At 58.0% G+C, this 22,187-nt stretch overlaps 1 protein-coding gene and 1 long non-coding RNA gene across 4 annotated transcripts; one reads left to right on the top strand and one right to left on the bottom strand.

Annotated features, from left to right (window-relative positions):
• Positions 1-232: 232 nt before the first annotated feature.
• LOC134760979 (uncharacterized) lies at positions 233-8,266 on the bottom strand. Its single transcript, XR_010139117.1, has 2 exons — positions 8,143-8,266; positions 233-4,166 (listed from the first exon to the last, which is right to left on the bottom strand). It is a non-coding gene; the product is annotated as an uncharacterized LOC134760979 (long non-coding RNA).
• On the top strand, positions 7,512-21,445 carry GATA2 (GATA binding protein 2). Of its 3 annotated transcripts, none has more exons than XM_054551279.2 (6): positions 7,512-7,958; positions 13,787-14,060; positions 14,494-15,135; positions 16,864-17,009; positions 18,921-19,046; positions 19,550-21,445. In XM_054551279.2, the coding sequence occupies exons 2-6, from the start codon at positions 13,832-13,834 to the stop codon at positions 19,847-19,849; spliced, it is 1,443 nt and encodes a 480-aa protein (XP_054407254.1). In that variant the 5' UTR covers positions 7,512-7,958; positions 13,787-13,831; the 3' UTR covers positions 19,850-21,445. The 3 variants fall into 3 exon arrangements, with proteins under 3 accessions (XP_054407254.1, XP_054407253.1, XP_024100775.1); XM_054551278.2 differs by lacking the exon at positions 7,512-7,958 and adding an exon at positions 8,279-9,071; XM_024245007.3 differs by lacking the exon at positions 7,512-7,958 and adding an exon at positions 12,336-13,152.
• The last annotated feature ends 742 nt before the right edge of the window (positions 21,446-22,187 follow it).

Raw genomic sequence — 22,187 nt, forward strand, 5'->3', positions numbered from 1 at the left:
GGCTGTGGTGACTTTCCTTATACATTTTACAGATGTAAAGCATATATATCAGATAAAGTCCTATGAGTGGAATTCCCAGCTCAAAGGGTAAATGTATTTGTACGTTTGACAGCGTCCTGTTGCCCACCCCAACCGAGAATGCATCAGTGGACACTTGCCCCAGGCTGTCTCCCCCATGCCCTTAGGAACATAATGCATTATCTATTTTGACATTTGCTAATACCAACAGGTATAAAATGGTATCTCAAAGTGTTTTTATTTTTAAAACAGTCTTATTGTGATATAACTGACATACTATAAAGTTCATTTGTTTTAAAGGTACACTTCAATAAGTTTTAGTAAATTTATAGGGTTATAACCATCACCACAATCTAATTTTAAAACACTTCCTTCACCCCAAGTATCTTGACATGGGTTAAATTTTCATTTCTCTGAGTGAGAGTATGTTTTCATTCATTTAAGAGCCATTTCTATTTCCTTTTCATTGAATTTTCTGTTCATATACTTTGCTTTTTTTAATTTTTTTTATTGATTGTAGGTACTCTTTATATATTATGCTTCCAGATTAGTGTAAGTGCCTGTCCTCCAAAATTCACCCTGTGGTTCCTATTCTCACAGGCTGGAATTAATAGAACCTGTTGATGGGGTTGCTCCTTTACCACACCGTGAGTTGCCTGCACACAGTGACCTTATTTGATTTTATTCCATGTCCTCCGCTGCCTAGCATAGGGCCTGGCCAGCATAGATCTCTGCAAGTAAGCCTGGACTCAGCAGAAGTCCATCTATGTTCTTTCTTCTCTCAGCATTCTTCTCGTAATTTGTGGAGATTTTTCGATCTGTGTGGTGAGTCATATCTGACTCCTCCACTGGACTGACTGCTCCCTGAGGGAAGGTACCATGGCTGCTTTGTTTGCTGCTGTATATCTGGGGTCCATGACAGTGTGGCCTAGCACATTATTTAAAAGTGCTGATGAGATGAATTTATTAACTAATTAATTACTAAGTGGTTTACAGTACCTGGAAGGAGAAAGATATTGGAAGGTTACAGAGAAGGAAAGCCAAAACCAGCAGAGCCACAGCACCTGGTATTTCCATGAGGGGCACATCCCTGACCCAAGGGCCTGAAGTGGGTGGTTGGGAACCCCGGTGCACAAGTCCACAGGTGGTAATACTGCAGGACTCTGCCATTACATTGCCATTCAGGAATACAGTTCCAGGGTAGCTCATCTTACAACTTTTCAAGAGAAGCTCAAAATGACGCTCTTTATGTGAAATCTGTCACTTTGAAATGTTGGTAATGATCAGTCACTGCACAGACCCCTGAGACTTGGGCTGCCAATTTGCAAAGCCTGGGTTTACAAAACAAACCTCTTTTTAAATGTATGCTCACACATAATTCTGCCAGTAATCCTGGGGGGAGGTGGACAGAGGAAGACCCTGAGGCTCAGAGTAGAAAAATGACTTGCGTACAGCCACCCAGCTGGTAGGGGTATGTGTGTGCAGAGGAGATGGGGGGAGTCCTGACTCCCTGGCCTGAGCTGTCACACAGCTCCTCTTCCAGGAGGCTGAGGGAAGTGAAGCTAATTCTCAGAGCTCCTGGCCAAGGAGTTTGTCACAAGCCTGCCTGCATGCTTGGCCTGACACCTCTGAGTCCCTTCCACGGCAGAGATGGGCAGGCTGAGCTCCCATCTGGAAGCCCAGTTGGGCTGCGGCGTTCTCTCCACTCTCTATACCTCGCTGTCCGTCCGTGCCCCACGCACAGCAATTAAACATCACCGCCTCATGACAACTCTGATATAATTATCTTGTATTATGAATGAAGTCTCACCAGCAGGCCAGCCCTCCCTAGAGAGGCCACAGCTCCCTGAGAGCCGGGTGAGAAGTGTTCTCCACCCCCATGGGCACAGCGGGTGCAGGGATGTGGAGGGGCCTCAGTGGTTCTCTCCCTCCATCCCAGGCCCCTCTGGGATGGGGGCAGGTTGGTGGGGCTGGAGTGGCTGCTGAATGACTTCCAAAGTCATGGGGATAAGGAGGAGTTACCGTAGTGATAAAGAGAAATGACAATGATGAAGACAGGTGGCTGGGCCCATCCAGCCCCCTCTAGTCCTCATTCCCTCATTCCCAGAGTTGCGACTGATGCCAACCAATTGTCAGATATGATTCCGGCGGCTGAGCTGTAGCCACAAGCAAAACAGACCCCCCCGCCCCCACCTCCAAGGATCCTCGCATTCTAGACGGGGAGTCAGACAACATGCTCACAGGGGCGAGACTATTTCAGACTGTGTTAAGCACTATAAAAGAAATGCATAGACAGAGAAGAGCGGGGGACAGGGGAGCAACTTGGCTCTCGGAGAGTGACACTTGAGTGGAGGCGGAATGCATTCGGGGTGGAGGGGACAGTAGACTCAAAGGCCCTGGGGTGGGAACACTCTGGAACAAGAAGAGAGTCACTGTGGCTGCAGTGAGGAAGAAGGAAATCAGGTCTGAAAGGTCAGTAAGGGCCACTACATAGGTTCTAAGAGTTTGGCTTTTATTCTAAATTCAGTGGGATGCACTCTCAGAAACGATTTTTTTGCTGCCAACTAAACTGTAGCCTTTGGCAGTTTGCCCCAGTCTATAATTTCCTGCCCATCCATCCATCCATCCATCCATCCCTCCAAACATCCTTTCAAGAAACACTGATGGAGCACCTACTGTGTGTTAGTCTGGCCCTGGGGAACAGCAGTGACAAAGCAAAGCCCCTGCTCCCGGAGAGCCCGCCTTCTGGAGGTAGAGACCCTCACCCCACCTCTTCTGCACGGGCGCCGGCTCCGCGGACCCCACCCGAGACCCCGCCGCCGCCAGGTGGCGCTCTGCGCCTGCGCTTGGGCAGCGGCCGGGGGTCGCCGGGCTGGGGCCCGGGCCGCGGCCGGGGCGGGGGAGGGGCGGCCGGGGAGTGGGGGCGGGGCCCGCGTCGCAGGTTGTGTGACTTTGGGTTTGACCTGCCTGGAGATGAGCTAATCCCGCCGTATAATAGACTCCGGGGAGATAGGGAAAATGGCTGCAGCGCTATCTGCGTCGCCATGGGGACCATCGCGCGCGCGCGCGGGCGGGGCGCGAGCCTGGAAAAATACAGCCTTTGTCGGTGGCGCGTGTCACTCACGGCGCGGGGACCTCAGGCGGCGGGCTCGGGCTTCCTCGTCTCAGCTGCAGAGGCTCTGGGGCTTGGACGCCCGGGTGTCCCCAAACTCCGCGGAGGGCCCCTCTTCCTTCCACACTCGCACATTCCGTTTTGGTCAAGAAAGTCTCCCGTGACACAGCACGTTCCACCCCGCCGCTCTGGCGTCTGTCACACCCGCACACACCATTCCCTGTAGCTTCCCCAGCCCGGAGTTCACCCACGCTGGCACACGGACAGGCCCCGACGACTGCCCTTCCCCGTGCCCCTCTCGCAGCTCACCTGGGCACACCTGGGCAGAGATACGGCAGGACACACACAGCCTCACGCAGACCGGAGCACACTCCAAAGGCACGCCCGGCGGGAGCGGTGACACTTGCACGCTCATCCCGGTAGGCACAGGAAGCTTGTGTGCCCCGAAACACAACGTAGGGTGGGCACTTGCATGCACACAGCACATCCACCCTAGTGGCCTCCGGCGTGCTCCCCTAAACAGCCACCTCCTGGGCAGACACAGTGAGGCACTCGCAGGATGCTCATCCGCTGCACTCGGACACGCGGGCTTGCAATCCCATTTCTCCACCACGTGTCCAGCCACCCTGGGCCGCATGCCTGCCCACAAGCTTAGTGCAGCACCGCCTCCTGTGTGGACCCTCCAACCGCCTCATCGGCCGCCTCCGGGCACTCAGCAGACGCCTGCCATGCGTGTGCATGGATGGGCTTGCACACTTGCACTTTTTTGTGGTACACTTGTTTGACACACCCGCACACTTGCATCGGCGTTAGCCCATGCACTGGGACACCCACGTGTCCATCCAAACACGCCGGGCACACCGGGGCGCACACTCAGTGGCCCCGGCAGGCAGGCGGGTGGTACGGGCACGGGGAGCCCGCGTGCCCCCAGCGGACGGCTATCTGCCTGCCCATCAGCGCGCGGATCTGCGGTGGTAAATGATGCATTCGATGGCGGGCGCATTTGTTGTGCGCTCTCTGAAAGGGCTCCGATAATCTGGAAGGCAGAGATAAGGAACACCATTTATTCCGCGGCACTTTGGAAACAATTCCCAGCCCTGTACAACCCCATTCTCGGGCAGCCTCCGGGAGCCGGGCAGATAACGATTGGCTATTCATTATCTTCGCCGGGAACAAAGATTAGCCGGCCGAGATGAAAAATTACCCCGGACAGCGGCGCAGCCCCTCGCGGAGCCCCCTGCCCGCCACCACCGCCCGCGCCTTGGTGTCCCGCCCTGCCCGCGGCCCGCAGCTCATGCCCAGCCCATCCTCGCCCAGCGCCCGGCCTCCCGCGCTTCCTTGGAGCTTGGCTGCTAAGCCCTGTCGGTCTTTCCATCTCAGTCTGTCCATCCCATCCTGCCCATCTTTCCTTTGTGTCCCCACTCTTCTCTCTGGGGCCCTTCTCACCCCTGTCCCTCTTCTCGCATTGGCTCTTTGAGCCTCTCTGGGGTTCTCGCCCCATCTCTCTATTTTTGTCTTATCTCTCTGTCCTCTCTTATCTCTCTCATGTCTCTGTCCATGTCTCTCTGGTTATCGCCTTATTTGCTTTTATTCCCATCTTTCTGACCCTTTCTGCCACTTTTTTGTTGTTTATTTCTGTCTGTCTCCAAGTGTCCCCAAGCCCCAGGCCTGTCCCCACCAGTGCCTCTTCCTCATTGTTTTTTTTTAAATCTGTCCTTGGGCCTCCCATCTCTTTCCCCACTCCTTGTCTCTCTGGATCTTTCTGTCACTGAATCTCCATTTCTCTTCATCCACCCCACCCTGAGGGCCCCACATCTCCAGGCCTCGTACCTCCTGCCCTCTCAAGGCTGTGAACCTGGCGACAGACCAGAGACTGGAAGGCTCCAGCCAGCTCTGGCCTGGCCAGCCCAGCCCCGCCCAGTAGGCAGGAGGCAGGTGGGGTGGAGAGGTGCAAGGCCTGGAACCCCCTTTCCAAGGAAACAAGACAGTAGAAAAGGCCCCGTAGGCACCCAGGCCCTGCTCCTGTGCTTCAGACAAGCTCACGCATGCCCCTCCCCAATGAGGCCCGGGGCCTTGGGATCGGGTGGTCCCAGTGAGGACACCTCATTAGAGCAGTTATTCAGCATGGCGCTGGCGACAGCAGATAAGCCTTATCAGCTCATCTCCCCTCCCACAGACAGACAGAAAGTGCCCGAGCAAATGGTACCCTGGAGCTCCACTGGCGGCCTGCCCTGCTGGTTAAGGAAGGTCTGGATGGTGTGTGGTCCTGCAGGATGCACACCCCGCGTGTCACCCAGGACACACTTTTCCACAGTCCACAGGACAGGGCAGTGCTGGCCACAGAAACATGCATTTCAAAGATGTAGTCATATACACAGTTGCCCACAACCCAGATACGCAGACACAAACATCCACTGCAACACACATCAATTCATAGATGGAGCTGTATGTAGACATGCAGACACACTCGGATACATCTCCTCCTCCCCACCATCAGTTCAAAGATACAATGATATACACTGATACCTATGCTGTTAAAGACAGATGGACACGCACACAGCCAAATGCATGTTCAAATACACAAACACAAACACACGCCATCAATTAACAGCCATCAATTAATAAAGAGAAGTATACATGGATATCCAGACACATGCACACACACACACCTACACATACACCAGTTCAAGGACACATGCAGATACCCAGGTACAAACTATTAAAGACACACACAGGCCAGGCGCAGTAGCTCATGCCTATAATCCCAGGACTTTGGGAGGCCAAGGTGGGAGGATTGCTTTAGTCCAGGAGTTTGGGACCAGTCTGGGCAACATAGTGAGACTGTGTTTCTACAAAAATAAAAATAAAAATAATTAGCCAGGCATGGTGGCACATGCCTGTGGTCCCAGATACTCAGGAAGCTGAGATGGGAGGATGGCTTGAGCCTGGGAGGTTGAGGCTGCAGTGAGCGCTGATTGAACCGCTGCATTTCAGTCTGGGTAACAGATCAAGACCCTGTCTCAAGAAACAAAACAAAACAACAACAACAACAATACACACAGTAACACATGTCTAGATACATGCACATACACACACAAACACACACTCCAAAACACCAATTCATAGACATGCCACATACTGCTACAGACACATGGGCAAACACTTGGAAATCCCCACCCCTCATTACTTGAGTCTCTGACATGATGACCCCACAGACACAGAGCCAAAGGGACACACAACCATTTCCACAGACACACTCTCTTGTGCCAAATTCCAGGGTCATGCTCTGAAATAGCCACACTGTGACCTACTGCCCAATACACAAACTCTCAGGAACCCACAAGAAGAAATGAACATACTCATACACCCAGTTTTGCAGACACTCCTGTGTGCTCCTAAGTGCACACAAACACACCTGGGCACACAGGACATAGACTCTGAGCCACATGCATAGAACACACACACAATGCAATAGTCACCACCAGATTTGGAGAAAGACCTATGGACAGCAGGGGTTACAAAGACCAGGGGACAGAAACACTCCTCTGGGGTACACCTGGGCACAGGAGCACAGTCCCAGTCCTTCCAAGCCCAAGCACTTTCCCTCTGGGTCCAAGGTCCCCAGGACACTTTCACTCTCCCTGATCTGTTGGAATGGGAATCAGGGGTGGGGGTGGGGGCACACTGACTGGCTGAATCCCTTAGAACTTTGGCAGCACAAGAACTGGACTCTCTTTGCCCACAAACCCAGGGGCCTTCTGGAGATGAGGACTCCCACACTCACTTTCTCCCCTCCTCCTGCCCCCCACTTCTGTGAACAAGCCCTCTGCAGACTTCCTCGCTTCCACCATTGTGAGAGTCTGCCCCAAGGAGATGGGCCAGGGGGACACCAGACAGTGGACTTCTAAAGTGCTCAGGGGTCCCCCAGAGTTAGGAACTGGAGTGGGGGTGGGACAGGGAGAGGGGCTGCGCCTGCACTTAGCTAAACCAGCCTGGCAGTGAGGGCGTCCTGAGTGTGAGCCCGAGTGCCGAGTTGCATCTGATTGTGTGGCCATGTGTGTCGGTGTGACCCAGGCCGTCTGAGGATGTCCTCGCGGCCACAGCTGTGTGCACATGTGCAGGGATGTGTGCGTGTCCGTGTGAGCACTCCTGGAAGTGGATTGAAGACAGAGGAGCGGGCGTCTGTGCACCATTATCAGTGAGTGCGTGTGCTCACAGCTCCTGAGGGTCCCCGGGGAGAGTCTCAGTAAAGACGTGTCCCAAGCTTTCTGAGCGAGCATCCCTGAGGTCAGGGGCGCGCGTGTGCGCTCCGGAGAGGGCGGGAGCGGCCTGGAGTGTGGATGCGCAGGGTGTGCGCGCCCTGAGTGCCTAGCGGCCCTTGGCCGGCCAGGCGGCTGGACCTGGTAGGCCGGGTGCAGAGCCCCGGGTACCCTCCTGCCCCCTGCGGCGCTCCCGCCCCCGTCGCCACCCCCTGCCCCCCCGCAAAGTGATGTCGAAATAAAAAGCCGCGTTGCGGCCGGTGGGGGAGAGAGAGGCAGCGTGAGCGCGAGGAAGGTAGCGAGGCCAGCGTCGTCCCGGGACTCGCTGCTCCAGTCTGTCTATTGCCTGCCGCCACCTCCATCCTAGCAGGGCCCCGTCGCCCACCAGGCGGACAAAAGCGGTCCGCTGAACACCATGCGGCCGCTCGGCGTGCCGCCCAGGCTCTGCTGGTGAGCGCCGCCACCCCGCGCCCAGGTCCCGCGAGCCCGCCTGCCGCGCACCTCGCCCTGCTCCCAGCTCTGCTCCAGGCCCCGTCCGCCCGGGGGCGCCGCCCACCGCGCCTCGCTCGGTGAGTTCCTTCCACTTCCACCCTCCCCGGGCCGGGCCCTTCCCGCCCCCGGCCCGGCCTGCCTGGCACCCGAATCGCTTGGTCCGTTTGCCCTGTGGCCCCTACCTTTGGGGCTCTCCTTGGCCCTGCCAGAGACCGGAAACCCTGGTTATAGGGACTTCAACCAGAGGGAGTATTTGGTTACCTGGGCACAGCAGGCCCGCCTCGGGCCTCCTGTCTTCCCATTTCTCGGAGCCACAGGCCACGAGACCCTGGCATTCCCAGAGCCTCGCAAAGCACCCGCGCCTCCCGGCCCCCGAACTGGGGCCTTTGTCTCGGCCGCCCCCAACCCCCAGGCCGCCGCGGCGGATGCGTCCGAGCCGGGCCGCCGAGCGGCGGCTGCACCTGCCGGCTGGTCCCGTGCGCCGGCTTTTCGCGGCTTAACCCAGCTCGCTCCTGCTTGCGCCCCCGCGCGCTGCGCCCCGCAGCCCTTTATCCTGTGTGACTGGGGTGCGTGTGGGGGAGAGCGCCGGGTCTGGAAGTCTCCCCCGCCCCAAGCCGGAGTCGGAATCCGTTTAGTGGGATTTCAATAAGAATGGGGCCGCCGCGGGCTTGAAGATCTGCCGCCGGTAGGCGTAGACGGCGTTCTGGATCTGTCTGAAAACGGGGCATTTAAAATTATTCGGTGGCGGCCAGGCTTGAACTCCGGGTTGCTCCAACCACGAGGGGAAAGGCCCCGCGTTCAGGGACCCCGTGTGTGGCGGCCGCTCCTTTACCGGAAAACAAGGAAGGAAATTCGTTGTTTTGGAAAAAGCCTCCTCTCCCGAGGTCGGGAACATCTGGTGGTGAGCTCCAGGTCTACGCAGGCACCGCGTGCTAGGATTCGTTTATGAGCAGGCAGGATTCGAGAACGAGGTAGGGCCCGTGCGGCAGCCGAGGCGTCTGGAGAGCGTTTCCCAGCCGGGATGACAAATTGCAGACAAATTGTGTCTAACGATACGGATTTACCAGTTGTCAGGCCGCCGGCCCCGGCCGCTCCGAGTAAACCGTGGCTGTTCGTGGAGGAGGGAGAAGCACGGCCCGATTGTCTCCGGGTCTCAGCAGGGTCCCGCGGGGAGCCTGCCAGGCTTGAAGGTAGGGGTCAGAAGCGATATAGAATCTCGGAGGCGCCTGGGTCCAGGGTGCCGAGACACCTAGGACGTGGGGGCCACAGACTCTACGATTCCCAAAGACACAGAACAGGAATGAGGTGGGAGAGCCTGCACTGATGCCGAGGGAGGGAGCCTTCTGCTTTAAGGGGCTGGAATTGAACCTCAAAGAGCAGGAGGGGCCGTTATAGCAGTAGTCCCCCCCTTGGAAACCCCCCCTGGAGGGATGGCTGCTGGCCTGAGATCTAATGCCCCGGCTTTAAGGGAACTTCTGAACCCATCTGCTAAGGCACCCCACTTCCTCCCCGTACCCCTTAAGGTTTATTGCCAATGTGGGGCTGGGAGGCCGCTGGGCTGCGAATTAAATTTCTCTATGGAAGGTAGTCCCTTAGCAAATGGGTTTCCTTGACACCCCACCCCCAGCCCCACACCGCGGGCCAATTAGCTGCCCATAAGGAAAAGGCGAGAAGAATTAGGTTACAAAGGGAGGGCAAACTTATGGTCCCAAAGGGGCCGCCTCGGATGAGCTAAGTTTAAACAAAGGGCTCATAGGGGAGGGCTGGACGGCCGGGGAGACCTGGGCAGCTCTGTATCCCACCTGGGACCAGTGGCTTAGTAGAGGCCTGAGAAGCACTCTAGAACCGGGCACCAGATCTGCTACCTCCCCAGCTCCCAGGCAAAAGCACCCAGGTCAAATTGTGGCGATCGCCGCTGTGAGTTCTCGGGCCACTTGAAAAGAGTCCTTCGAAAATTCTGCTTCCTGACTGACCTTCTCCAGTCCTCAGAGAAATCTTGTTCCCAAGTAAGGAAAGTGACAGCTTCTTAATGTGATCAAAGGCAGCGCCAGCATTTCCAACTATGCTCCCGAACGAACAAAATACTGAAAAAGGGAACGTGTCCCTCTAAAGGTGTTTTGGGGACCCCAAAGTTCCAGCCCATAAATTGGAGTAAATCTGCTCTCACCAGGCCTGGAACAGCGCCTCAAGACCCCAGCCGATTCTGGGGGCTGCGTTGACCCTCCCCGGGAGTTTGTTTGGGGCCCGAGGTGGGAGGACCATGTCTTCGGCCTAGTGAGGAGGGGCCCGGTTGGTGTCCCTCGGTCTGCCTGGCTCACACAGACACTGTCGAGCGCGGGTCCCCCTTTATTGGCCAGCTGGGCGCCCTGCTACCTGGCGTCGCATTTCTCTCTCCCAGGCGGGTTCGTTTCCGCCAGAGAATGCAGCAGTCCCGCATCCTACGCAGGACCTTCAACTGAGGTGGAGGCTTCGGTCAAGCCGGCCTCTGCCTGCGTTGTCGAGGAAGGCAACCCCAAGGCCTGAAAGGACCTGGCAGAACTCCTCTTTCCTTTTTTTCCTCTACACCGGATTGCAGGCAAGGAGGCTGGTTCGGGTCTCCCGAGGCCCCTGCTCAAGCACTCCTTAACCGTCCTGCTAAGCCCCTCTGTGCGGCGATTTTCTGAGCTGCCGAGCGGGGTAATTAAATCCCCTCCCTTGCTCCGCTCTGCGCCAAGCAGGCGGCAGCGCAGGGCTGACGTTTGGGAAGGGGACTCAGCCAGGCTGGCCACCTCCACTACCGCAGTGGCCGGGACCCTGCCGCGGAGGGGTTAGACGCCGAGCTCGCTGCGCTGAAACTGGGAATACACACAGAACGGGGGGGGGGGGGGGGGGCGGGTAATTTTTACCGCGCCGGTGGGAGAAAAAGGTGAATTACCTGCTTTCCCGAGGGCCGCGCGTAGCCATTTCCCTGAGAGCCGCGGCACCGATCGCGGCCGGGCTGGAAGCTTCCGCTCGGTCCTGGCGTTCACAGCCCAGCCGCCAGCTGCTGGTCTGCCTCCCGCGCTGGGTCCCAGGGTTCGCGCTCGAGCGGGGCAGCTTTGCCGGACACGGGCGATTATCCCTGGGGACGCGGTGTCTTTCAGAGGGTCTTGCTAGTCTCCGGAGACGCCAAATAGGCTCGAGCTCCGCGGCGATCTCATTTTACGAGTTGATGAAGAATCGTAAGCTAAAGGATGGGAGAAGTCGAGAGACAGACGGACGGAGAGACAGTGGGCCCCGGCGGGACCGCACGCGTTGAGGGGAGCGCGAACCGAGAGGCACGGAGACTGCTCACCTGCCCGGCCTGGCCGCGGAGGCCCGGCGCCAAGGGCCTCGCGCTCGGCCTCCCGCCCCCTGCTCGCCTTCCCGGGCTGGCGCCGGCCTCCGCTCCCGTAGAGTGGAGTTCCGAGCAGACTGGGCTCCGCGCGCTCCAGCGTGGAGGGGAGCGGGAGGCTCAGCAGGCGGCTCGGGCAGGCGGGTCCCCCAAGGGCACGAGACGCGCTGGTTCCCAGCCCAATGGAGCTCTGCGCCCCCCAGCCCCGCGCTTTACCTGCGCTGAGGCCTCGGACAGACAAACGGACGCCAGACGCCTAGGCAGGAGGAGGCCTCAGCCTGAGCCCGCGCCCCCTTGGCGCTGCCCTGAACTGGCCTGGGAGGGGGTGACGGGGGCGCGTCCGCGGAGCTGGGCCCAGCTGGGCGCCCCCGGAGCCGAGGGGACCGAGGGCTTTCCTCCCTCCTCGGATTATTAAAAAGTTCATTTCCTGGCGAATCGGGTGACGTCAGGGGCTCGGCGTCGCGGTGGCGGGGCCGCCCGGCCGGAGAAGCCGCCTCCAGTTACCCAATTACCGACTGTCAATCCCGCCGCCCCTCCCCCACTCTCCCGGGGGTGGCCGGGACCCCAGCCCTCCTCCTGCCCCCGACCCACCTGGGGGCCCTCTGGACATCTACCCCAGGAGCCTCGGGCCCAACAGGGAAGAGGGCTGGAGGACGCTGTTGAGTCCCCCCAGTACTCGGCACCTGTCTAGGTCCCCCAAAATGTCTTTGTCCTGGACCTCCCTCCTCGGCCCGGGGCTCCCTTCGAGCCTCCGTCTCCCCAGTCTGTACAATGGGAGGGAGGAAGACTTGTGCGCCCGGCCCACTCGACCCATAGAGCCGATCTCCGGGCTAGAAGTGAGTGGGGAGCAGTTCCAGGTGACTTAGAAGACGGAGACCTCAGACCACCGCCTCCCCCTCACCAGAGGCCACCTCGGGGACCCCCCCCGGAGGAAAAAAAAGCCACCTCTTGCCCGGGGGCGTCTCCCTTCAGCTGGCGCCGGCGCCAGCCCGGGTCTCCACGGCCTCGCCCCAGGCAATTGGGCCCGTTGGCCTGCGAAGGCCACGCCCGGGGAGGGGATGCCCCCTCCCCCTTTCTGGAGCCACCGGCCCGGCCACCTCCACTGGGTCAAGCACAGCCCTGAGCAGCCGCGTGTCCGAGGCCCAGGTGCCCTCTAGAGCCCTGTAGTTCCTGCCCCTCTCTGCCCCTCTCGGCTCCTGCTGTTCCGCCGCTGTCCTCCGAACCCTCCCAACCCCCAGTCCGCCCAGACAGCGCCCGAGCTAGGGGAGGGAATGGTCTGGGTAGGTAACTGCGCTCGGACTGACCACGTTCAGCGGTGAAGGAGCGTGGCGGGGTTAGGGACTCGGGGAGAGGCCATCCAGAGGGTGCGCGGCCCGGGCTCCTGGGGAGGGGGCAGTTGGTTGTTAGTTACTGCTAGGGAGGCCCAGAGCATCGAGGGATCCCGGAGTGTTCGCAAGAGGGGCTGCAGGGGTCGGGCCTTGGGGTGAGGGTCCCTTAGTGGTGGGGCGCGTTGGCAGCAGAGGCCGCCAGGAGCGCGCAGGGAGGGGGCCCGCCGGCTGAAGGGGGCCGGCCCGAGGGTCAGTCCTGGAGTCCAGCGGTTCGGGAATTGCGGACGCAGCCAATGGGAGGCGGAGGCTGGGAGGCGCGCGGCGCTGATTGGCTGGCGTGGGCTTCTTAGGCGTGCGCGGCCCCCGCTTCATGTCTGTGCAGGAGTCGGCAGCTGGCGCCAGGGCGGCCGGAGGATGCCGAGGGGCCGCAGCCGGGCGGGCCCGAGGCCGAGGCGCACGCTACCCCCCGCTCCTACCCTGTAAGCCCCGCCAGCCTCCGGACGTGCTGTCCCTGGGCCCGTCCCCCCCGGGGCTCCCGGCGGAGCTCCTTCACTCTGAGGCCGAGTCCCTCCCCTCCCCACGGCTGCGTGTGTAAGTTTGGGGTTTGAGAGCTGGCTGGGGGCCTGGGGCGCTCCTAGCTTTGAGGGGACTCTGGGGGGACTTAGGGCGGGGGGCCAGGCTGCGGGCGACTGCTTTGGTGTGCTTTGTTGAGAGGTCCTGATTGTGCCGCTTAGTACTGCGCTCAGGGGGCTGCGTGTGCGTGTTTTGGGGGTTGAGATCAGTATGTGTATCTGGCGCCAAGTGTGGGTGTGTGCGTGTCGCTGGGATCAAGTGCCACACTGGGTGCCCGGGCGCCTGTCTCCAACTTTTGAGTCTGTGTTCATGTGTTTGTCTACCGGGCGGGGGGGCTCAGTGTGAGTGTCCGACTGAAGTGCTGCTCTGTGCTTTTGTTGGGGTCACTGGTGTCGGGACCCGTCCCCGGGTGTGACCCCATGTGCACGGGTGTGTGATTCTGGAGCCGCGGGTCACCACGTGAGTGTGCGTGGCTGAACCCCCTCCCCCGCCTTCCTTTCGTTTTGAGCCTTGGGCTTTCCTCCCACCCGGGACTGGTGCTCTTTCTCGCCGGATCTGGGCTGGGGCTCCGTGGCGCGCGGGACACCTCGTGGTGGGACGTTGTGGGGTGTCAGGCTCTGGCGGCACGCCTCATGCCCCTTTCCTCGCGCAGGGCCGTTGCCCTCTCCACCCAGACCCTGAGCCGCCGCCGCCGGCCATGGAGGTGGCGCCGGAGCAGCCGCGCTGGATGGCGCACCCGGCCGTGCTGAATGCGCAGCACCCCGACTCGCACCACCCGGGCCTGGCGCACAACTACATGGAACCCGCGCAGCTGCTGCCTCCAGACGAGGTGGACGTCTTCTTCAATCACCTCGACTCGCAGGGCAACCCCTACTACGCCAACCCCGCTCACGCGCGGGCGCGCGTCTCCTACAGCCCCGCGCACGGTGAGCACTGGGCCCGTGGTGATGAGAACCCAGGCGCCGCGCGCCAGGCGAGGGAGGGGAGGAGGGCCGGTCGGCTTGCTTCCCGGATGTAGGATTCGCAGGAATCGAGCTGCTGAAAAATCGGGGCGGGAGAGGTGGGAGCAGCGGCCGATTGCGGAGGGTCTGGGACCCACAGGGTTTCTGCCCACTTCCAGCTGGCCCGTGAGGGTTCCCTGTACGGTCTGTCCGGTGGGGTTCCTTCTATGCCACTTGTCCTTCAGCTTGGACTGACATTCCTGATTATTACCGGTGGGGTATTATGTTTCTGGTTTTCTTTGGGGAGGGGATGACTGCTGGTTCTGGGAGTCGTGTTCTCATGTCTGTCAGGGGCGTCCCTAGCTCTGCCTGCCCTGATCTTTCTGCCCACCCTGATCCTCTCTCTCTCTGCCCGCAGCCCGCCTGACCGGAGGCCAGATGTGCCGCCCACACTTGTTGCACAGCCCGGGTTTGCCCTGGCTGGACGGGGGCAAAGCAGCCCTCTCTGCCGCTGCGGCCCACCACCACAACCCCTGGACCGTGAGCCCCTTCTCCAAGACGCCACTGCACCCCTCAGCTGCTGGAGGCCCTGGAGGCCCACTCTCTGTGTACCCAGGGGCTGGGGGTGGGAGCGGGGGAGGCAGCGGGAGCTCAGTGGCCTCCCTCACCCCCACAGCAGCCCACTCTGGCTCCCACCTTTTCGGCTTCCCACCCACGCCACCCAAAGAAGTGTCTCCTGACCCTAGCACCACGGGGGCTGCTTCTCCAGCCTCATCTTCCGCGGGGGGTAGTGCAGCCCGAGGAGAGGACAAGGATGGTGTCAAGTACCAGGTGTCACTGACGGAGAGCATGAAGATGGAAAGTGGCAGTCCCCTGCGCCCAGGCCTAGCCACTATGGGCACCCAGCCTGCTACACACCACCCCATCCCCACCTACCCCTCCTATGTGCCGGCGGCTGCCCACGACTACAGCAGCGGACTCTTCCACCCCGGAGGCTTCCTGGGGGGACCGGCCTCTAGCTTCACCCCTAAGCAGCGCAGCAAGGCGCGTTCCTGTTCAGGTAAAGGCAGGTGCTGGGGACTTCGTGGAAGAGGGGAGCATTTGCGTTTTTGTGGTGGGGGGCTGTGACTTGGGAGAGGGGGCAGTGTCGGTTTCCCAGATCTGGGGATGGGTGATGTCTCTCTCTAATAGCCCCCAACAGATGTTTGAGACCCCCGGGTCAGGGAGAGGAGACTCTAAAACTTTTGCCATTTTCTTAAGTACTTCCGGTGTACCCCCAAAGTTCAGTTCCTTGCACCAGGGTTGGTCACTGCCTGACCAGAACACAGAACGGGAATTCCCCCTTCCCCTCCCTGAATCTTAAGTGAAAATTCAAGCCACCTCAGGACTTAGCATGTGAAGCGAGGGAAGCGAGTCTGTATGTGCATGTGTTTGGGAGTGTGTGTGCATGTGTGTACGTGTGTCTGTGTGAATGTTGTGTGTGCATGTTTCGGGCACTCCGGAGGTTCCAGACCCTTAAGGAATCTGGGTCTCTAACTCAATCAGTCTGATCTTGGGATTTCGATGGCTCCCTGATCTCCTCGGGAGATTTCCCCCAGAGCAAAATTCCCAGGACCTGCTCCTGCTCCCTGCCCTCCCCAGGCCCTTCGCTCTCCCTCCCTGAGGGCTGGAGTGAGGGGATGAAGCTGCAGTGCCCCCGCCCCTTTTCCCGCAGCTGGCTGGGGCCAAACTGGGTTTGTCCAAGAATCTGGCCACAGAGCATAAACCCAGAAACTGGTGGCTAGTGTGGAGTTCCTGCGTCCATGTCTCTTTCCCGAATCCCTTTGAGCCACAGAGGTGGACGGTTTTTAAAACAGTTACTCCTGAGTGCAGGAACCACCTTCTCTCGCCAGTCTGTACTCCTCATTTAGTTTAAACTAAATCAAGAACAACTTCCTGGGGAACACCATGCCAGTCAGTGATCCTGCTCAACTTGGTCCCCAGCCCCAGCCCCAGCCCCCGCTGGCCCCAGCACCCGCTGAGCCCCGGCTCAGGGTCCTAGTTCTGCTCAGGCCCATCAGCTTGCCTTTTCTTGGTCCTTTCTCCTGTTTGTTTTGCATTTTATTTGAATTCCAGATGGTCTTTTAATTGAAAAAAAATACAAACAAACAAATAAAAAAAAAACAAGGCCACTTATCTAAAAAAGAGCTTATTATTTATTTTATTTTAAAGAACAACAACTTCGATCCATTATTTCCAGGACTCAGAAAAATTCTAGAGCTTCGGTGGAAGAGGAGAAAAGTTGGGGAGAAAGAGGGAAATGATTCCGGACTTAGAGCAGAAAGACGGGGTGGGGCAGACACAGTTGGGTAGAAAGAAGAGGGACAAAAGAGGAGAGGGGAAGAGACGTGCCAGAGCGGGAAGGAGAGAGCCTCCTGGGCCCAGCCAGGTTGAGCTGGGTGACTCCTGCCACCACCCTACCTTCGGCAAAGTTTGCAGTAAATACCCTCCTGGTTGCTCCAGAACGCCTGGGGCCCTGGGCCCCTCCTCCCCTCCTCCTTCGTTTCCATCCCTCCCCGTGAGGATTGGAAGCAGGGGATTTGGCCTTCAACGACTCTGGCCCTGCGCCCGCTCCCATGTGGGAGACCCTCTGGTCCCTCTTCCTGCCCAGGCTGTTGCAGCCAGGCCCAGGCCAACCGCGTGCCTGAGAGGCACCGGCACTGCTCGGCGGGCCGCTTTCCTGCGCTGGACTCCCTCCCGAGAACTTGCTGGTTAAGCAGGCCCCGTGTCTCTCCCTGTTCCCCTGCAGAAGGCCGGGAGTGTGTCAACTGTGGGGCCACAGCCACCCCTCTCTGGCGGCGGGACGGCACCGGCCACTACCTGTGCAATGCCTGTGGCCTCTACCACAAGATGAATGGGCAGAACCGGCCACTCATCAAGCCCAAGCGAAGACTGGTAGGAGCGGGCACAGGTGGCTGGGAGGGGGCTGCTGGGCAGGAGCTGGCGGTTAATTACAGGGGAAAAAAACTCCTTCAAATGCAGACGCTTTGCCGCTTGAAATCCTCTTTTATCATGAAAAGCACTGGGATGTCAGTTGGGGTCGTCTCTTTCTGGCCAGATTCTTTCGGGCCAGATTTCCTCCTCGGGTATAGGGAGCCCACCGGGCACCCTTGCGCCACCCCACTCTGCTCCGGGATCCCCAAAGTTGAGTGTCCATGGGCTGGACTGTCCTCTGGCCTCTGCTTAGCTCTTTTTTAAAAATAGGGCCATGAAGTACTTTTCCTTGTGGCTCAGCCCTCCCCGACAGCCCCGCTCACAAGCTCCTCGTGCTTATTTAAATAAAACACAAACTCACACCGGCCACTAAAAAAATCTGCCCTTTATTATTTTTCCATGGAGTCACCTATACTGTGTATTTTCATTTGAGTGATTTTAAAAAAATGCCCTTTCGGATCTCCTGCCGGAGTTTCCTATCCGGACATCTGCAGCCTGAAGATAAGGAAACTTCGTGTATCTGTTTCCGGACTCTGCGAGTTTTTAGAGTCTCCTCAGCTCAGTCCTGCCTCTCGCTGGGCTGTTTTGAAATTTCTAATACCCTGCACTCTGCAAATAATGCGTAAAATGCTAAGAATAATAAATATATTTTTTCAGGGCGAAGTGATTTATGAGGCTTAAATCGTTCCCTGCTTTGGGGGCCTTTTTTTCCCCTGGAGCGAGGGCGGGGTGAGGCCCGGGTGGGGGTAGAGGTGGAGGACGCGGCGTTGGCCCCTGAGTCAGAATTCCAGCTTCAGGCTGCTTACTCACCCCTCCCTGCCCCCGCGGCTGCAGTCCCTCTGTCCCTTCTGTGACCAGGCTTGGGCCTGGGGCTGTTCCAGGCTCTGCAGGCCTCAGCCCCCAGCCCCCCACACTCGCCACCTGGCGCACTCCTGCCTGCGGTTCTCTGGGAAGTGTTCGGGGACCCCCTCTGTCACTGTGGGGCTGGCGTTGGTGGAACCGGGAGAGGGGATCTGTTTTCTTGGGTAAAGCCTCCCTCTAGCTTCTCTCTGCAGGGACCAGGCACTCATTTCCAGACCCTACCTCTGCCAGGCATTTCCTGAGGGACTAGGACTCAGAGGGGCTGGGGGGTGGTTAAAGCTCTAAGGGTTGGGGTACGGGGGGCTGGATAGGGGGGGATCAGCACTCAGATCAGCTGGAGAGATGGAAAAGTTCTATGTCTGCACTGCCCACTGTGGTAGCCCCTGGCCACATGTGAACATTGATCACTTGAAATGTGGCTAGTGCAATTGAAGGAACTGGGTTTTTAATTTTGTTAATTTGTAGTTAGATCTTATTTAAATGGCTGCCTGTGGCCAGCTGCTACAGTGTTGGATGGTGCAGCTCTGCACTCTGTAAACCTGCGCTGGCCTCAGCGACACTGACTCACCCAGGATTATGGATTTTGAGCGGAGTCGTGCTAAAGGAGACACAGAATCGGCCCCAGATCCAGGGGCTCAAGGGGTACCAAGCCGGCTCAGCCTCAGGATGCCTGTGCTACTAGAGAGCCCTTCTCAGGGCCTCAGTTTCCCCATTTGTGGAGTTAGAGTGCAGGGTAGTTGGGGGAGGTGGCTAATTCTCCCCTGTAGCTCTTGCAATCCCGTTGATTCTAACATCAGGCTTCTGAGAGTTCTTTATTCCAAAGTTCTGTGAGTCTTGACTTATTTCGTTCTCAAATTCTAAAATTCCATGGTTCTGAGATGCTTTGAATCCCATGTGAGATTTAGCCCTCCTTGACTGAGTTGGTGGGGACTGGGGGTGGAGCGAGGATCAGGGAGGGGGGTCGAGGTGGGCGTGGGAGTCCAGCCTGCTGACGCTGCCTTGCCCTCCCAGTCGGCCGCCAGAAGAGCTGGCACCTGTTGTGCAAATTGTCAGACGACAACCACCACCTTATGGCGCCGAAACGCCAACGGGGACCCTGTCTGCAACGCCTGTGGCCTCTACTACAAGCTGCACAATGTGAGTGCGCCCCGCCCCGGCCACCCCACCCCTCCCAGGGGACCTCTGCGCTTTGTGCTGCCAGGCAAGAGGCCTCAGCCACAATATCCAGCTTGGCTTGGCTTGGGAAGCCGCTGCCCTGAGTGAGCGCCAGAAGGGCTTCCCGTAAGAGGGGGCGCCTTGCCTCTGCTCAGGAGGTGGAGCTGGCTAGGACAGGGTCTCAGGGGCTAGGGAAGTGGTTTCTCTGCTTAAAAAAGGTCAGGGTGGAGGGGAGGACTTCAGTTGGCTGGGCAGTGCTGGCATGCGGTGGGCAGAGCCAGGGAGGGTGTGGGTCAGCCCCATACGCCAGAACCCGCCCTTCCTGGAACGGTAGCCATCTGGTGATGTGACTATGAAGGTCGGGCACAATTCCTGGCTTCCTGGGACCCTCAGCTTGACCTGCCTCTGGTCCACGCTGTGGCGGGGTGGGAGGAATGTTGCTGGAGGAAGGAACTGGCCCTCTGAAAACTGGTGGTTGCCTCTAGGTTAACAGGCCACTGACCATGAAAAAGGAAGGGATCCAGACTCGGAACCGGAAGATGTCCAACAAGTCCAAGAAGAGCAAGAAAGGGGCGGAGTGCTTCGAGGAGCTGTCAAAGTGCATGCAGGAGAAGTCGTCCCCCTTCAGTGCAGCTGCCCTGGCTGGACACATGGCACCTGTGGGCCACCTCCCGCCCTTCAGCCACTCTGGACACATCCTGCCCACTCCGACGCCCATCCACCCCTCCTCCAGCCTCTCCTTCGGCCACCCCCACCCGTCCAGCATGGTGACCGCCATGGGCTAGGGAACAGATGGACGTCGAGGACCGGGCACTCCCGGGATGGGTGGACCAAACCCTTAGCTGCCCAGCATTTCCCGAAGGCCGACACCACTCCTGCCAGCCCGGCTCGGCCCAGCACCCCCTCTCCTGGAGGGCGCCCAGCAGCCTGCCAGCAGTTACTGTGAATGTTCCCCACCGCTGAGAGGCTGCCTCCGCACCCAGCCGCTGCCCAGGTGGGGTTTCCTGCATGGACAGTTGTTTGCAGAACAACAAGGACAACTTTATGGAGAGAAAAGGAGGGGATGGGACAGACGAAGGCAACCATTTTTAGAAGGAAAAAGGATTAGGCAAAAATAATTTATTTTGCTCTTGTTTCTAACAAGGACTTGGAGACTTGGTGGTCTGAGCTGTCCCAGGTCCTCCGGTTCTTCCTCGGGATTGGCGGGTCCACTTGCCAGGGCTCTGGGGGCAGATTTGTGGGGACCTCAGCCTGCACCCTCTTCTCCTCTGGCTTCCCTCTCTGAAATAGCTGAACTCCAGGCTGGGCTGAGCCAAAGCCAGAGTGGCCACGGCCCAGGGAGGGTGAGCTGGTGCCTGCTTTGACGGGCCAGGCCCTGGAGGGCAGAGACAATCACGGGCGGTCCTGCACAGATTCCCAGGCCAGGGCTGGGTCACAGGAAGGAAACAACATTTTCTTGAAAGGGGAAACGTCTCCCAGATCGCTCCCTTGGCTTTGAGGCCGAAGCTGCTGTGACTGTGTCCCCTTACTGAGCGCAAGCCACAGCCTGTCTTGTTTGTCAGGTGGACCCTGTAAATACATCCTTTTTCTGCTAACCCTTCAACCCTCTCCCCTCCTACTCTGAGACAAAAGAAAAAATATTAAAAAAATGCATAAGCTTAACTCGCTGATGAGTTAATTGTTTTATTTTTAAACTCTTTTTGGGTCCAGTCGATTGTACATAGCCACAGAAGCCCTGCTATGAAAGGAATAAAACCTACACACAAGGTTGGAGCTTTGCAATTCTTTTTGGAAAAGAGCTGGGATCCCACAGCCCTAGTATGAAAGCTGGGGGTGGGGAGGGGCCTTTGCTGCCCTTGGTTTCTGGGGGCTGGTTGGCATTTGCTGGCCTGGCAGGGGGTGAAGGCAGGAGTGGGGGGCAGGTCAGGACCAGGACCCAGGGAGAGGCTGTGTCCCTGCTGGGGTCTCAGGTCCAACTTTACTGTGGCTGTCTGGATCCTTCCCAAGGTACAGCTGTATATAAACGTGTCCCGAGCTTAGATTCTGTATGCGGTGATGGTGGGGCGTGGTGGCCTGTGAGGGGCCCCTGGCCCAGGAGGAGGATTGTGCTGATGTAGTGACCAAGTGCAATATGGGCGGGCAGTCGCTGCGGGGAGCACCATGGCCAGAAGTAACTTATTTTGTACTAGTGTCCGCATAAGAAAAAGAATCGGCAGTATTTTCTGTTTTTATGTTTTATTTGGCTTGTTTCATTTTGGATTAGTGAACTAAGTTATTGTTAATTATGTACAACATTTATGTATTGTCTGTAAAAAATGTATGCTATCCTCTTATTCCTTTAAAGTGAGTACTGTTAAGAATAATAAAATACTTTTTGTGAATGCCCCTGGCCTGTCTTGTGGGCTCCCAGGGTGCTGAGTCCCGGGTGTGAATTTGGGCAGCCAGATTGCATTGCTCTTGTCGCTGGGGTGGCTGCGAGGGGAAAGCCCCTGGAATCCAGGATGGGGCCTCTGTTGGGCCTGGGTCTGATTTTGCCACTGACGTCCTGAGGCTCCTCCCCTGAACTGCTCCCATCTGGATTTCCTGTCACTGCACCAGGGGTCCTAGTGAATGGGAAGATACTGGGGAGGTGCAGGGAGGCTGTGGTTTCTCCAGCCTGTGGTCCACCCCTGAGGGCTCAATGAGGCTCCTGCAAACCCCATCTCCATTTGCTTCCTTCCAGGTGCTGAGCTTCCTCTCAGCTCTGGTTTCTGAGATATTTGGTCATCAATATTCCTGTTCATTGGCAAACTTCACCAGCAGTGTCTGTGATCACTGATGTCATTGAATGCTGTAATCTTTGATCAGTGATGTTGGTCATCAATGATAGGCACCATGACTGATATTCCAGATCAATGACATGTCAAATCATGAGAACCTGCCATCAGAGACACCTGATGACTAACAACTGATCACCAATATTTCATCAATGCCTCTGCTCAACCATGAGTTTGATCACTGACACCCACCAAATGTGATCACGAATGTCTCCAGTGACCATCTTTGCTCACCAGTAGTATGCCTGATCATAGTATCTCTTCTCACCAATGTGTTGATCGCCAATGCGCTTTGTCACTAATGTTC

This window comes from Pongo abelii, chromosome 2 (genome assembly GCF_028885655.2).
Source record: "Pongo abelii isolate AG06213 chromosome 2, NHGRI_mPonAbe1-v2.0_pri, whole genome shotgun sequence".
Lineage (NCBI taxonomy): Eukaryota > Metazoa > Chordata > Mammalia > Primates > Hominidae > Pongo > Pongo abelii.